We start from the raw sequence: 15,963 nt of genomic DNA on the forward strand, positions 1-15,963 counted from the left end.
AGACAGCATGGATTCTTTCAGTAGTTTGGCTATTGGGAATAAGGCTGGGTTCTTACGCCATAACATGCAGACAAAGCCAAATGCACACCCACACATGGTGGCCAAAAACATGCAGTCTCAATGACAAATTTGTATGGCACTTAGGTAACCCATGTGAGCAGTTATCAACTGTATGCACAATGTAAAAATAAATACTTTATAACTGTAATACATTCTGAAACGTTTTATTTCAAAATAAGTTATGGTTTTACAATTTAACAGTACTTACCCACTCCCCTTTTATACAAATGCAGCAAATCTAACATACAGAGGATGAAAATCTAGAGCATTATGCATCCAGAGCCAAAAATTACCCATATGTTTATATACAGTTAAAATTTCAGTGCAACATATTTTAGAACAAAACTTAAAAATGTTGTACAGTTCCCATGCTCAAATTAAGAACAAATGAAAATGAGTGTGTAAGGCTCCATCCACATCACATTCTCAGGCTATGTTGCAGGCATAGGTTAGGTATCCTGGTGTACACCTTGGTGCTCCTTTAATTGACCACTATACTAGTGACTATGTGTGGTCTGTTTTATTAATGTACACTAGATTTTATCCTGGGACACTACTTTGTGAACAAAAAAAAAGTATTTTTTTTTTTCCTCCTGGGGAACAGGCCAAATGTAGTCACTAGTAAACTAGGTGTGGCCTATGTCAATAGATACATTAGTCAAAATATATTTTTGCTGGTATACCAGCGACGTAGCTTGAAAAATAATATAAATGGTGCCTAAGGCAAAATTAACTGCACACAAATTGGTCCACACAATATCAACTTAAAAAAATGATTGTCTACACAGCTGGATCGGTGGGGTTAAAAAAAAGGAAAAAATTGCTAGTGAAATGCAAACTTATTGAGATCAGCAAAATGATTCAAGTGAGAATATATTCATTCACAGTTCACTCCCAGGTTCATACCAGCTCTGAGAATGAAAGAATCACAAAAGAGTACCGTCATTTCAGAAAGAGAGCCGGTACGGCCTTCTTACCTTCTGGTCCTAGGCCATCAGACGAATACTGGTCTATAATATGCCATGACACATAAAAGTGCAATTCTGCCTTATTTCATGATGGTTCACCTTAAAGCAGATTTCCATTGTGGTCATTAACATGCTGTGTCTCCATGTATACTAAGAACTTGTAGTAGCCTTTGTGGGATATCCAGTTCACAGCATGGTTCACCACCCATCGGTCAACAAGAGCTGGAGACATTCAGGGTGGTAAAGTCTACTACAGAACAAGAATTTCTTGTATGCAGAACAGATTTTCACCATGAAATATTTTAAAGAACACTTGCTATTTTGGGGTGTGAACTTAAAGCAACCCTTTGGGTCTTCCCTGGGTAAATCCTGTCCACCTATGTTCACACCACCACATACTGCTGCCCTATACCATTGTTTAAAAATGGCGAATGGATACCCACAGATTTATTCACCCACATGCAATAGTGAAAACCCCTTTAAATACTTTCAGTGGCACAGCTGCAGTATAGGAAAATATTTTGGTTTAGAAACTGTCCAGGATATTTTATTTATACCCGCTCTGCACACTGCTCCCTAGCCTATTGGTCCAGAACACGAGCAGCGGCAGAATAGCGCTACAGATACCCAGAAGGCAATGCATTACTTAAAGTCACTGAGCAAAATGTCAAAGGCAATTTAAATATTCCATATTCACCCAGTAACCCATCAGAACAGTTTACGATCATGTGTGGTTTTGCTGGCAGTGAAGATATTTTCATACTTTAAAATGGCGTTAGACTTCCATTGCGCCGAGAAGCTGTGTTGTCATTTATCTGCATGTCAGTGTCACAAAGGTGGCTCTCCTCGTCCCCATTCAAACGCTCATAAATGTTGTTGGAAAGGTTCCCATTTAGGAGACGCTCTTCTTTTCGGAGAGAAACTGGCAGATTGGAGAGGGTAAGGGACACGTCTTTAAAGGCATGCAGTAAAAAGATTCCAATGATTATTGTCATAAAACCACTGAAGGTGCCAATCATGTCAGTGGTAGACATGTGTTGCCACTCCTTGAATAGAATAGCAGAGCAAGTAAGCACCGAGGTGGTGAAGAATACATAGTAAATAGGTGTCACCAAAGAGGTGTTAAAGATGTCCAGAGCTTTGTTTAAGTAGTTAATCTGAGTGCTAACACACACTATAAGGCTGATCAATAGGATCCAGGACAAGGGATTCCGCAGAACAGGTTCTCCAGCAAATAGTCCCTTGATAGCAATTCCCAGTCCTTTAACACATGAGACAGACAAGGCTCCAATGACTGAACATATAGAGATATAGACCAAAATATTTGACTGGCCATGACTTGGTCCAACCACAAAGATGAGGATAAGTGAGACAATGATCACTCCTGTAGCAAAAAGCAAAAAACCTACAGGACAAAAAAGAATGTGAAGTTAGTCAAGCACAAAAGCCATCAATCTGACATTGATGTAGTATCCTTACTGGGTAAAGGATCATGTCATGCACCTGGTATCAATAGAGGCCATGGTACAGGGGAGGACAATGGGTGGGGATGGCTGGGGTACCTGTTATACTATTCTTCCCCTAGATAGCCTACTCCTAGGCGGAGTTAACATCCCGAAAAGGAAAGCCCCGTGCAGGAACCTCCCCTGTTATACTAGCAGTCCCTACCGCACGCTTACTGACTTGCTATTGTCACAAGAGCTACCTCTCTGCAGGGACAGGACCCTATGTATAACTAATGCAATATAATAAAGATTATCAGGATGTACAAGTAAAATGACTGTGTAAATAAAATGATACAATGTCACCCACTACTGATGCACAAAAATAATGTGCTTCCCCTCTGCGATATTCAGTGAGCCGTATACAAATGCATGGTGGGAAATAGAAGTAAATGCATGATGACACAGTCCCTGGCAGAAAAATATCCTCCATACTTTAGTATTTACACATTGCATTAGACAATATCTACTTTAAATAATTAGTTATATGAGGCAAGATATACAGACAAAAGAGGTTGATACTTAGGTTTCTGATGAAAGTGACAGAGCGAATCTCTCAACGCATTTCTTATACCCATATCTTCAGGAGATGTGTGGGGTTATCAGATGGGGAGCGCAACATCCTGGATCATACTTTGCCTTGGCCACGGTCTCTGGAGCGGCCACATCTAGGCAGTGTACAATCCAGTATGGCGCGCTCCCCATCTGATAACCCCACACATCTCCTGAAGATATGGGTATAAGAAACGCGTCGAGAGATTCGCGAGATTCGCTGTATCACTTTCATCAGAAACATAAGTATCAACCTCTTTTGTCTGTATATCTTGCCTCATATAACTAATTATTTAAAATAGATATTGTCTAATGCAATGTGTAAATACTAAAGTATGGAGGATATTTTTCTGCCAGGGAAGGTGTCATCATGCATTTACTTCTATTTCCCACCATGCATTTGTGTACGGCTCACTGAATATCGCAGAGAGGAAGCACGTTATTGTGCATCAGTAGTGGGTGACATTGTATCATTTTATTTACACAGTCATTATACTTGCACATCCTGATTATCTTTATTGTCCCTACAGAGAGGTAGCTTTTGTGACAATAGCAAGTCAGTAAGAGTGCGGTAGGGACTGCAAGTATAATGGGAGGTTCCAGCATGGCGGCCATCTTTTTCGGGACGTTAACTCTGCCTAGGAGTAGGCTATCTAGGGGTAGAATAGTATCAAAACAGGTACCCCAGCCATCCCCACCCATTGTCCTCCCCTGTATCTCCCCCGCCCTGAGCCATGGGGCTAGGGTCAGGAGATAGCGAGGCTGATAATTATTTTTTGCATCAAATTTTTCTGTCTGCTCAGTTATCCTGGCAGCATTCGTCTGCCCAAACCTGAGCAAGTTTGTTATAATTCACACCATTTGTTTGGGTTTTGTGCACAATATGTGTGTTCTTGTTGTCCAGGTTTGTGAGGACAATTTTAAACGGTACTAATAAATGTGAAGTTTTAGTCTACTTTTCTCATATGGTTTTTGGATAGTAGACTTACATATCTCTAGTTCCATACCTGATTGAGTGTGCGGGTGCTCAATAGTCCCCAATATTCATGCCAGTCCACCTGCCCTTGATTGGGTGTAAGTAGTATTGATAGAATGGTGCCAATCATTAATGGGTGAGCCGTTGTGGCCCATCATGAATATTTCAGGCTACTGAGCATGTATTTGCACAGTATGTATTTATGCTGCCATATATTATATTATGTTTTATTATTATTATTATTTTTTATATATTCATAATAAACTCTAGAAAAGAGGAGAAACAGGACAAGGCATAACCCCAAGTACCATTGATTTTTATTTAATACATATTGAGCTAAAAATATAAGTACAGTTATACAACAACAGTAAACACCAGTACAGAACAGACTGACTGTGGTCTGTGCTAAATTCTAGGATGTCCATGCTGTAGCTTCTACTTTGACCCCTTCTCATCCCCCCAAATTTTGATTTCTCACATTTTCTTCTTCCTCCTATTAAGACCAATTATTTTTCCACTGTCGTCGTATGAGTCATCCTTTATTTTACCATATAATAAATCCCAAAGCCAGAAAAAAAAAAAAAAGTGTAGGGCAGAATTGAAGAAAAAATGCAATTGTGCAGTTTTGATTCCAACTATATAAAATGTGGATCATTTTTTATTTTGTGTTGCTATAAAATAGTCTTTTTTTCTTTTGCATTTTCCTAAAATGGGCGTGATTTTAATTTTTATTAGGGGAAGGATTTTAGATTATATAAAAACTTTTAGGCTAAATCTGCATCACATTGATCTGTGTGATTAGTGCTCTGCTAGTACATGCAGATCAGCCATGGCAGGCACAGAGGCCTTAGGCTGTTGTGACAACTGATCGGCACCCTGCAACTACATGCAGGGGTGCCAATCAGTTTTTCTGTACGACCTATCTGAATACTGATTAGATACCGTGATCACTATTAATCACAGCATCTAAACTGTTAAAAGACCAGCAATGGAGTGATCTCTGTTGTCTGTCATTACCAGCAAGTGTAAGCTGCATATAGTAGCTGACACCCAGCAGGTAGGATGCTCCCAAGCAAAAGCCACACTCCTTTACCCGACCCATGCTGTAACTGTATGCCATTGTTTGTAAACAGGTTAATAACCAGAGATTGCTTCTGTATTATAGCCTTCAGCTATGCACACAAATTATACTTCAAGGTAAGACCAATTAAATGTTACCTGTTGATAGAATACATGTCAGTCAGATTCCTTACAGATAGATGCAGACATGCATACCAAAAAATCACCGTAAATTGATCTTGGTAGTGTGTCAAACAAAAACAGTATCACCGAGAAAAACACTAAGACTTAACTTTTAATAATTTTGATTACCCCTTAAGGACGCAGCCCTTTTTCCCCTTAAGGACTGAGTCCTTTTTTGCAATTCTGACCACCGTCGCTTTACGAATTAATAACTCGAAAACGCTTTTACCGAATATTCTGATTCTGAGATAGTTTTTTCGTGACATTCTACTTTATTTTGGTGGTAAATTTTTGGAATTACTTGCATCCTTTTTTGGTGAAAAATCCCAAAATTTCATAAAAATTTAGCATTTTTCTAACTTTGAAGCGCTCTACTTGTAAGGAAAATGGATATTTCAAATAAATTAAATTTTTATTCACAAATACAATATGTCCACTTTATGTTGGCATCATAAAATGGACATATTTTTGCTTTTTGAAAAAAATTTGAGGCTTCAAAGTAGAGCAGCAATTTTCAAAAATTTCATGAAGATTGCAAAATCTGAATGGACAGATGTTACAGAACTACAACTCCCAGCATGCCTGGGCAGTCTAGGCATGCTGAGAGTTGTAGTTTGGCAACATCTGGAGGGCTACCGTTTGGGCACCACTGTAACATAGGTCTCAAAACTGTGACCCTCCAGATGTTGCAAAACTACAACTCCCAGCATGCCCAGACAGTCTTTGCAGTTTGGCCTTCCTAGTGGTTGCCACAGTAAAGATCACTTTACTTTCACTTTCATTTCACCCCCCCCCCCCCCCCCACCGAAGTTTCCCTACCTGAGCCAGGATCCAGCAGTCTCCAGCGACGATCGGGGGTCCCCAGGCATCTTCTCCTCCAGGTACCGGCCTCCATCTTCTCCCCGCGTTCCCCTCGACATCCAGGGGTGAGCAGAATGGGGGGTTGCCATGGCAACCCACTGTCCTGCCCTGCCATTGGTCAGGATCAGTTCTGACCAATGGCAGGGGATAGGAGGAGAGCACAGCACTGCGACCTCGCTCCTATCCCTCAGGATGATCAGGGCTGTCGCTGACAGCTCCGATCATCCCTATTTTCCGGGTGATCGGGTCACCAGAGACCGGATAAGCCCGGAATAGCAGAAAATCGCATGTCTGAATTGACATGCAATTTTCTGCGATCCCTGACATGGGGGGGTTCTCAGGACCCCCCTCGGCGATGTGCCGGGATGCCTGCTGAATGATTTCAGTAGGCATTCCGGTCCGGTCCCCAACCGGCTAGCGGCGGGGACCAGAATTCTCACGGGCGTATGCATACGCCCCACGTCCTTAAGGACTCGGGATGCAGGGCGTATGCATATGCCCAGCGTCCTTAAAAGGTTAAAAAGGATCCAAACAATAGGTCCCAAAACTCACCTTGATTGGGGAGGAGTGGCTTAAGCACTAGAGCAAGTACCTGCTATTATGCTTGTGCATTTGTTTGTTTTGTGATGGTTTGGGACCTATTGCTTAGATCCTTTTTAACCTCTTAAGGACCCATGACGTACCGATACATCATGAGTCCGCTCCCATTCTATAATGCGGGGCCCCGCGTCATAGGGGGTCGGGCCCGGCCTCTAACAACGGCTGGGAACCGTGGCTAATAGCGCGCAGCACTGATCGCGGTGCCGTGCGCTATTAACCCTTTAGACAAGGTGTTCAAAGTTGAACGCCACGTCTAAAGTGAAAGTAAAACCATGCCAGTTAGCTCAGGGAGCTGTTTGGGATCACCGTGGCGCAATCACAGCATCCCGAACAGCTTACATGACAGCCGAAGGGTCCCTACCTGCCTCCATGCAGTCCGATCGCCGAATGACTGCTCAGTGTCTGAGATCCAGGCATGAGCAGTCAAGCGGCAGAATCATCGATCAATGTTTTCTTATGAGAAACCATTGAACGATGTAAAAGAGCAGTGTGTGCAGAGCTATAACATTGCAAAAAAAAAGTGGAAAAAAAAGTGGAAAAAAAAGTGAATAAAGATCATTTAACACCTTCCCTAATAAAAGTTTGAATCACCCCCCCTTTTCCAATAAAAAAAAACCAAAAAACTGTGTAAATAAAAATAAACGTGTGGTATCGCCGCGTGCGGAAATGTCCGAAATATAAAAATAATATCGTTAATTAAACCGCAGGGTCAATGGCGTACACGCAAAAAAATTCAAAAGTCCAAAATAGTGCATTTTTGGTCACTTTTTACATAATGAAAAAATGAATAAAAAGTGATCAATATGTCCTATCAATGCAAAAATGGACTGCTAAAAACGTCAGATCATGGCGCAAAAAAATGAGTCCTCATACCTCCCCATGCGCGGAAAAATAAAAAAGTTATAGGGGTCAGAAGAAGACAATTTTAAACATATAAATTTTCCTGCATGTAGTTAAGATTTTTTCCAGAAGTACGACAAAATCAAACCTACATAAGTAGGGTATCATTTTAATCATATGGACCAACAAAATAAAGAGAAGGTATCATTATTACCGAAAAATGTACTATGTAGAAACGGAAGCCCCCAAAACTTACAAAATGTTTTTTTTTTTTCAATTTTGTCTCACAATGATTTTCTTTTCCGTTTCGCTGTAGATTTTTGGGTAAAATGACTGACGTCATTACAAAGTAGAATTGGTGGCGCAAAAAATAAGCCATCATATGGATTTTTAGGTGCAATGATTTTTTAAAGGTAAGGGAGGAAAAAACGAAAAATGCAAAAACGGAAAAACTCCTGGTCCTTAAGGGGTTAAGCAAAATTATTACAAGTTAAGTATTAGTGTTTTTTTCGGTGATACAGACATACATACCCAAGCACCACACACTAATACAGTACCTGGATCAGCTAACTTGATGGACATCTCATTTAAATTTTCTATCTCCTCTTCTTGAGGGGCATGGATGACCATTACTGTTGATCCCAATATACTTAGCACACATCCAATTTTTCCATGAAGGTTTAGTTTCTCACTTAGAAAATATGAAGACAGGATGGCACTGAAATATAAAAGATAAGATGTCATTCAAACCATTTAAAGACAAATCATAAAAGCTGCCATGCTCTGCCAAGCTGCCAGTTCTACATTAGAGTTCCTGTAGGCTATTTCCTGTTGGAGTTTGTTCCCTTAAACTATAAATCCCATGATTCCTTGTTTGTAAATGTAAGGTCACTTTTCTCCCTCCCACACCTCAGCCATCCCACCCATTGAAACACAAATGAGCTGCATTCCATGCAATAGACCAGTGTTTTCTAACCAAGATGCCTCTAGCTGTTGCAAAAACAGAATGATCTTCCTCCCACCCAGCAGTCGCTCCACTCATTAAAGCAAAGACAGGCTCTCCTTGATCACATGACTAGGGATGTAATGTCTCAAGCCACACTGCAAGCTGGGAAAACCAGATTACAGTGTATACTGTTAAAAATAAACCTTGGGGCAAAAATCACATAAAAAAATGATAAAAAAATAAAATAAAACATTTTAACCAATGTATATTACAAATATACATATAATGGTATCTGCATTGTATAAAAAGTTTTTGTTAACGACAGGTACACTTTAAGGGGATTGGTTTATTGGTGTGATTCTAAAAGTATGATAGGACAATCATAATTCAATTATATTTCACAATTCCGAAGAATAGTTATAAAGCACTAATACAGCTTACCTGACTAATACACTTAAAGCTCCTAAAGGGGTCACAAGTGTTGCTGGTGCAAAGGCATATGCAGCAAAATTTGCAACTTCGCCTGCTCCCACTGGAAGAAAAATAGAAAAACAAGTGTAAGTGACCCAACAGACATAACATGTACAAATCGGTGAAAGGAGGTGTGATGTAGGTAAACATATTAAATTTTTTTACATTTTTATACCTACTTGAGAGAAGCCCCGCCCACCACAGCCATTCTTTTAGATACGCATGACCACCTTGACCTACAAAAATTTTTTAAAAAAGTAAAATATATTAATTTGCATTAAAAACTAAACTTTTCCTTTCTCGCTATTTTGACAGAATATGGAAGCCTACCATTAATATATACAGATTTTATTAGAGTTCCCCTTAAATCGGCACGGACATTTAAATTATTTTTTGCATATGATACAGCAGGTAAAATAAATAAGATTTGTAATTTAGTCCCTCTAAAAAATTTTTTTTTTTTATGTCACTTTCATAGCCTTATAAATCTGTCAACTAGGGTTCTCCCTTCTGGACCAGACCACATTCCGTCTACTCAAAAGCACAGACATTGGTCTGCTGGCAGGAGACCAAACTCAGGAAGTGCGGTCTGGCCATAGGCAGTGAATAGCATTCGCTCTCTGCCAGTGTATGAAACAGGGAGAGCGAGTGCTATTCACTGCTTATGGCCAGACTGCACTTCCTGAGTTTGGTCTCCTGTCTGTCCGGCAGGAGACCACAGTCTGTGCTTTTGAGCAGACGGAATATGGTCTGGACAGACTTATAAGGCCAGATTTATAAGGCCATGAAAGTGACATAAAAAGACAATTTGTTTTACACAGAGTAAAAAAATGTCTTCTTTTTCCTGCTGTATCATATGCAAAAAATTATTTTAATGACAGTGCTCATTTAAGGACTTAAGACAATTTTCATTTTTGTGTTTTTTTTTCTCTTCAACTTTTAAGATTCATAACTCTTATTTTTTAAACAATCAATATGAAGGGTAAATGGAGGACATTAGCCTGATCGCTGATGTCCATTATCCGTCAGTTCCAGGCTGGACCGTTAACAGCAGCCGGCTTGGCCCGTTCACCATGTCTTGGTGCCTTTTTACCACACACTTAATTGAGGAGGCATTCATGTATTAGTGCATTGTACTGACAAACTAAACTACATGTTTGAGATTTCTATATGTAATACTAAGAGAAACAAGATATGTGGGGGATGCTATAGATTAAAGGAGCAGGGATGGGAAGAAAAAAAAAAGACAGATCAGGGAGTGTTATAGGCCTTTCTAAAAGAAAAAGAAAAAGCTTTTCAAGGATTAAGACTGTGGATGTTGGTAAATCTGTTTATGTTTGGTATTGAATTCCAGAGATATGGTGCAGCACGAGTTCGGCATTTACTCGTTATAAGCCATGATCAGAGTCGATTGCGGCATCTAAAAAATGTAATACCGACTGCTCAGTGGAGCTGTCAGACAGCAGCGGTGAAATTGCAGTGTCCTAAATCAGCTGCCTCCGCGCTGTCCGATCAGCGCTCCAATGCTGCAGAAAGCCATGGAAGCCTGGAGTAATGGAGTGCCAATAACCTAGATCAATACTGCGCCATGGAGCAGCACTGTTCAGTGATTGCCATTTAAAGATTGCATGTAATAGTTCCCTATGGGTCTAAAAAATTGTGGGGAAAAAAGGTTAAAAAAAAAGCTCATAAATGGGAATTATCACCCTTTTATTTAAAATAAAAAGATGTAAACATAACGCCGTGTGCGAAAACTTTCGCACTATTAAAATACCGCACGGTCAATGTCGTATATGTAAAAAATTCAGAAAATCCAGAAGTGCATATTTTTAGCCACTTTTTCTACCATATAAAAATTTATAAGTAGCAATAAAAAAAGTCGCATTAAAACAAAAATTGTACCAATAAAAACTATAGATTAGGGCAAAAAATGAGCCCTCATACACCCCTGTATAACAAAAAATATTAAAGTTATAGGGGTTCGGAAGAAGACAAATTTAAAAGATAGGGGATAAGATGTTAGATCACAGGGGTTCCGCCGCTGGGGACCCCGCGATCTTTGGGCCGGCAGCAGCGGCGTCCAGAACACGGAAGCGTGGAGCTTCCTTGTTTGTGACGTAATGCCATGCCCCCTCTATTCATGTCTATGGGAGGAGGCGTGACAGCTAGTACGTAGTCGTCAAGCCTCCTCCCATGGACCTGAATGGAGGGGGCGCAGTGGCTGTAATCGCCAGATATCTGACAGGGAGCAGATTTCGCTCCATCCATGGATGACTGGGATGCCGCGTCGGCAATCGCGGGGGCCCCAGTGGCAGGACCCCCGCAGTCAGACATCTTATCCCCTATCCTTTTGATAGGGGATAAGATGCTTTTTGCTGGAGTACCCATTAAGCATACTAATTTTCATGCAAAAATTTGTAGTAGTAAAATACAATAAAACCTATATAAATTGGGTATCCTTGTAATTTTATGGACCCACAGAATAAAGATACCAAAAAGTGCACTGTGTAGAAACTGAAGCCCCCTAAAGTTACAACAGTATTTTTTTATTTCGCACCACAAATTACAAATTGTTTTTCCGCCTGCGCCGTAGAGGTTTTGTTCAAATGATTGATGTCATTACTAAGTACAATTGGTGGCACAAAAAACAAGCCTCATATGGGTCTGTAGGTGGAAAATTGAAAGAGTTATGGTTATTAGAAGGTGAGGAGGAAAAAACTAAAGTCCAAAAATGAAAAATTGCTGCGTCCTCAAGGGGTTAAAGAGGGGTATTGCCATCTGGGACATTAGGTCATTTCAACAAATATATCATAAATGTCCCCATACCTATCTTGAAATCAAGTTCCCTCAGGTCCCTTTATTCTACTTGCAGTTTCCAGAGGTGGCCAGGATGCAAAAAAACAGCAGAGCCAGCTGTTTAATGTGATGTGCTTAACAATGCACTGGTGCTACACTGTTTAACTCCTTTAAAGGGATAGGTCAGCTAAAAAAAAGTTATCCCCAATCCACAGGATAAATGTCTGGAGGCTAGGGCCCCCAGAGATCTCCAGGACGGAGCAGAACAGCCCCCACCATGAGAGAAGGTGTGGGAATGACAACCCGTTCACACAGTCACCAGCTAAGATGGAGTCCCATAACAGCTGGCGATTGGCTGAGGGGGCTATCATTCCTGCAGGTCTCTAAGTACAGGGGTCGCTCTAAGGATGGTGAGTAGCCGGGCCCTGTGCCTTAGATCAAAGGGGCCTCATCTGTCTAACACCCCCCTGCTGTAGATAGGGAATCTACAGTGTTAAACACTGGAATGAGATCCATAAGTATCAAAATAAACAGCTGCTGTTACATTTTTCATTTTTCCAGAGCAGGGCTTGAAATTAGTATCTATCCTTTGAGGAAAACAAACTGTTTTACTTATCTTTGCCTCCGATTCTGCACTGATTCTCCGGTTCTGCCTGCGGTCTGCACTCTGGAGTTAAAAGGTGTTGTCAGATGACCACTGCTGCTAATCAGCAGCCTTGGCAATGACGCTCCATACTCAGGAGTATGGAGGATCACAGTGAGGTTACTGATTGGCTGCGGCAATCATGTGACAACGGAGCGCCGAGCTAAGACATCCGCTGCTGTACACCTGAGTGCTGACCAAAGACATCAGATGCTGAACTCTGGAGGCAGAAAGAGGAATCATAGGAACGGAGGCAGAGGTAAGTAATACAGTCTAAAAAATGACATGTGGCTGTGACACAGTAATAACTGACACACAGGGAGAGAGGAGAAGACCGTATTAACTGACACACAGGGAGAGAGGAGAAGACCGTATTAACTGACACACAGGGAGAGAGGAGAAGACCGTAATAACTGACACACAGGGAGAGAGGAGAAGTCCGTAATAACTGACACACAGGGAGAGAGGAGAAGACCGTAATAACTGACACACAGGGAGAGAGGAGAAGACCGTAATAACTGACACACAGGGAGAGAGGAGAAGACCGTAATAACTGACACACAGGGAGAGAGGAGAAGACCGTAATAACTGACACACAGGGAGAGAGGAGAAGACAGTAATAACTGACACACAGGGAGAGAGGAGAAGACAGTAATAACTGACACACAGGGAGAGAGGAGAAGACAGTAATAACTGACACACAGGGAGAGAGGAGAAGACAGTAATAACTGACACACAGGGAGAGAGGAGAAGACAGTAATAACTGACACACAGGGAGAGATGGGGTAGGGGGATGAAGGGACACTAACGACTGACACATAGGGGAGAGATGAGGGGAAAGTAATAACTGACACTCAGGGAGAGAGGAGAAGACAGTAATAACTGACACACAGGGGAAGACAGTAATAACTGACACACAGGGAGAGAGGAGAAGACAGTAATAACTGACACACAGGGAGAGATGGGAAGACAGTAATAAATGACACACAGGGGGAGAGGAGAAGAGAGTAATAACTGACACACAGGGAGAGAGGAGAAGACAGTAATAACTGACACACAGGGAGAGAGGAGAAGAGAGTAATAACTGACACACAGGGAGAGAGGAGAAGACAGTAATAACTGACACACAGGGAGAGAGGAGAAGACAGTAATAACTGACACACAGGGAGAGAGGGGAAGACAGTAATAACTGACACACAGGGGGAGAGGAGAAGAGAGTAATAACTGACACACAGGGAGAGAGGAGAAGACAGTAATAACTGACACACAGGGAGAGAGGAGAAGACAGTAATAACTGACACACAGGGAGAGAGGAGAAGAGAGTAATAACTGACACAGAGGAAGAGATGGGGGTAGGGGGATGAAGGGACACTAATGACTGACACATAGGGGAGAGATGAGGGGAAAGTAATAACTGTGGTTTTGCAGTAGACTTTGGCTATTAGCTATCACCCAGCAATCCACTTTGCCGTTTCTAACTGTTGACAAGGATTGATTCTCCATTCTCAAGCGCTGGAGTCCCCTGCTCAGCGGACCACTATTCACTGACTAAATGCCACAGCACGAGGAAGTGGCCGCAGGGAGTGATCTTCATTTCCCCGCTCCAGCAACCGTGCCAATTTGCACAACGTTATATTTCATCATATTCATTCCTTACGCATTAGACTGCTACAAACCACAATTGTATTTACAACGGTGCTACTATTTTTACTCTATTTTTATTATGCATCATTTTACAAGTGATTCTAACTTTTTCTTGTCAAAGAATGGTACCATCATTTTAAAACCATTTTTTATGTGGCATTATGCTATACTGCTTTTAACCTATATATATCGACTATATTACCAACTATATTAGCAATATATTTGAATAAAGCACATTATATTTAGATACCAGCCACATCTCCCATCTCATTTTTTTCCCCACACACACACTAGCACAAAATGCTAACTGTGCCTAGAGGTCTGAATTTCTCAATTTTATTAAAAGACCCATTATATACCTGCTCTCATAGAGCCTTTTCTCGCCAGTCTCAGCAGCCCTTTCTTCTTCAGTATGAAGCTGCCACCGATAAATATACTTGAGCTAATCGCGAGACTAAGCCCAATATAAAAGTCATATTTTCCTTTGTCTTGACCCATCCTGAAGATATATTAGTTTTCCAACATCGGTGTCTGTGCTACCAGCTCAGATACATATATATATATATCTCCACACATTAACTTCTGGTCAGGAATCTTCTGTTATATCTGTGAAAGACAGTAAGGAAAGTTAAGTAACAAAGTGATGTAAAGGTGCCGTCACTATAATCATTAATACACATGAAGGGCACAAGGTACTAGGACACATAACTACAAGAGTAAAAGGCTATATCCTTCCCTGCAAAATGCTCAGCAGACGATGGGCGTAACCAGAGTAATCTATCATATCGATGACCTTGTGTACTCGGCCAATGTTCTCGTGACTATGCTGCCAGAATGCAGGTAATGACTGGTTACCAAATAAAGAGAATAAGGCTTAGTATTAGGACTTGCAACATATTTAGGAAAGTGACACAAAAAGGTCAATTTCAACCTTAAACCCAAATCTGACAAGGTAGAGTGTACAACAGATAAGGCCCTGTTCATGGTTGTGTTAGTGGTTCCATAAGAAGGACTCCACTGAGATTCCATAAAAAAATCCAAAACAAAAAAAGCACAGCATGTTGCACTACTTTGTCTTTACCATGCCCAGCACTCCAGAAGAATAAAAACAGACCCTTTATAGTTAAAAAGGATATGCAGGAAAAACAAAGCTTATTTAAAAAAAATAAAAAATAAAACAGCACCACACCTGTCCTCAGGTTGCGTGTGGTATTACAACATGGCTTTATTCACTTCAATGGAACTGAGCTACAATACCACACAACCTGAAGACAGATGGGGCACTGGTTTTGGAAGAAATCAGCAGTTTTTTTTAATCCAGCATAACCTCTTTAATGTGGTCCATTGTTTTATTCGTATGATTGAGCAGAACAATGGAAATGGCAGTACTCAGCAGTAGTGGCCAAAGTCATAAAAAACAAAATGCTAGCATTTAGTAATTATATATATATATATATATTTTTTTTTTTATAACAATACTTTTTTATTGAAAAGATTTTCATATACAAAAAGTAGAACACAATACACTTAGAACATATAAGGAGGTGAGACACCTCTCTGAAAGTGTAAATAAATAACAACATAAGATAACTAACACATTGCACAAGTTCTATCCATCAAATAGGTAAAATATCCATAAAATACTTTTGTCTTATTTTTTCCTTTTTTTTTTTTCCTTCTTTACCTTTCCTCTTTTTATTTTTCCGGGTCTTAGTTTACTGTATGAGTACAAACCCAAGTATACCAGGGTCTCACAGAGTACCTCAATTATCCGTTATATCTGTATTGTATTATGTGGGCCCTGTAACCAAACATCCCATCTAGTAAGAAATTCAGCCTCCCTGTCACAAGCCGAAGCCACC

The 15,963-nt window shown here is 40.7% G+C and overlaps 1 protein-coding gene across 1 annotated transcript in view; it reads right to left on the bottom strand.

Moving 5' to 3' along the window:
- Positions 1-208: 208 nt before the first annotated feature.
- NIPA2 (NIPA magnesium transporter 2) overlaps positions 209-15,963 on the bottom strand; it is a 31,473-nt gene continuing 15,718 nt past the window's right edge. Inside the window, exons 2-6 of the mRNA XM_056555873.1 lie at positions 14,461-14,707; positions 9,198-9,254; positions 8,989-9,079; positions 8,159-8,319; positions 209-2,433 (exon numbers count right to left, since the gene is read on the bottom strand). Coding sequence (XP_056411848.1) covers positions 1,793-2,433; positions 8,159-8,319; positions 8,989-9,079; positions 9,198-9,254; positions 14,461-14,599 — 1,089 coding nt within the window. The 5' untranslated portion in view covers positions 14,600-14,707 and the 3' untranslated portion in view covers positions 209-1,792. The remainder of the gene's footprint in view (positions 2,434-8,158; positions 8,320-8,988; positions 9,080-9,197; positions 9,255-14,460; positions 14,708-15,963) is intronic.

The sequence above is a fragment of the Hyla sarda genome, chromosome 2, assembly GCF_029499605.1.
Source record: "Hyla sarda isolate aHylSar1 chromosome 2, aHylSar1.hap1, whole genome shotgun sequence".
Classification (NCBI taxonomy): domain Eukaryota; kingdom Metazoa; phylum Chordata; class Amphibia; order Anura; family Hylidae; genus Hyla; species Hyla sarda.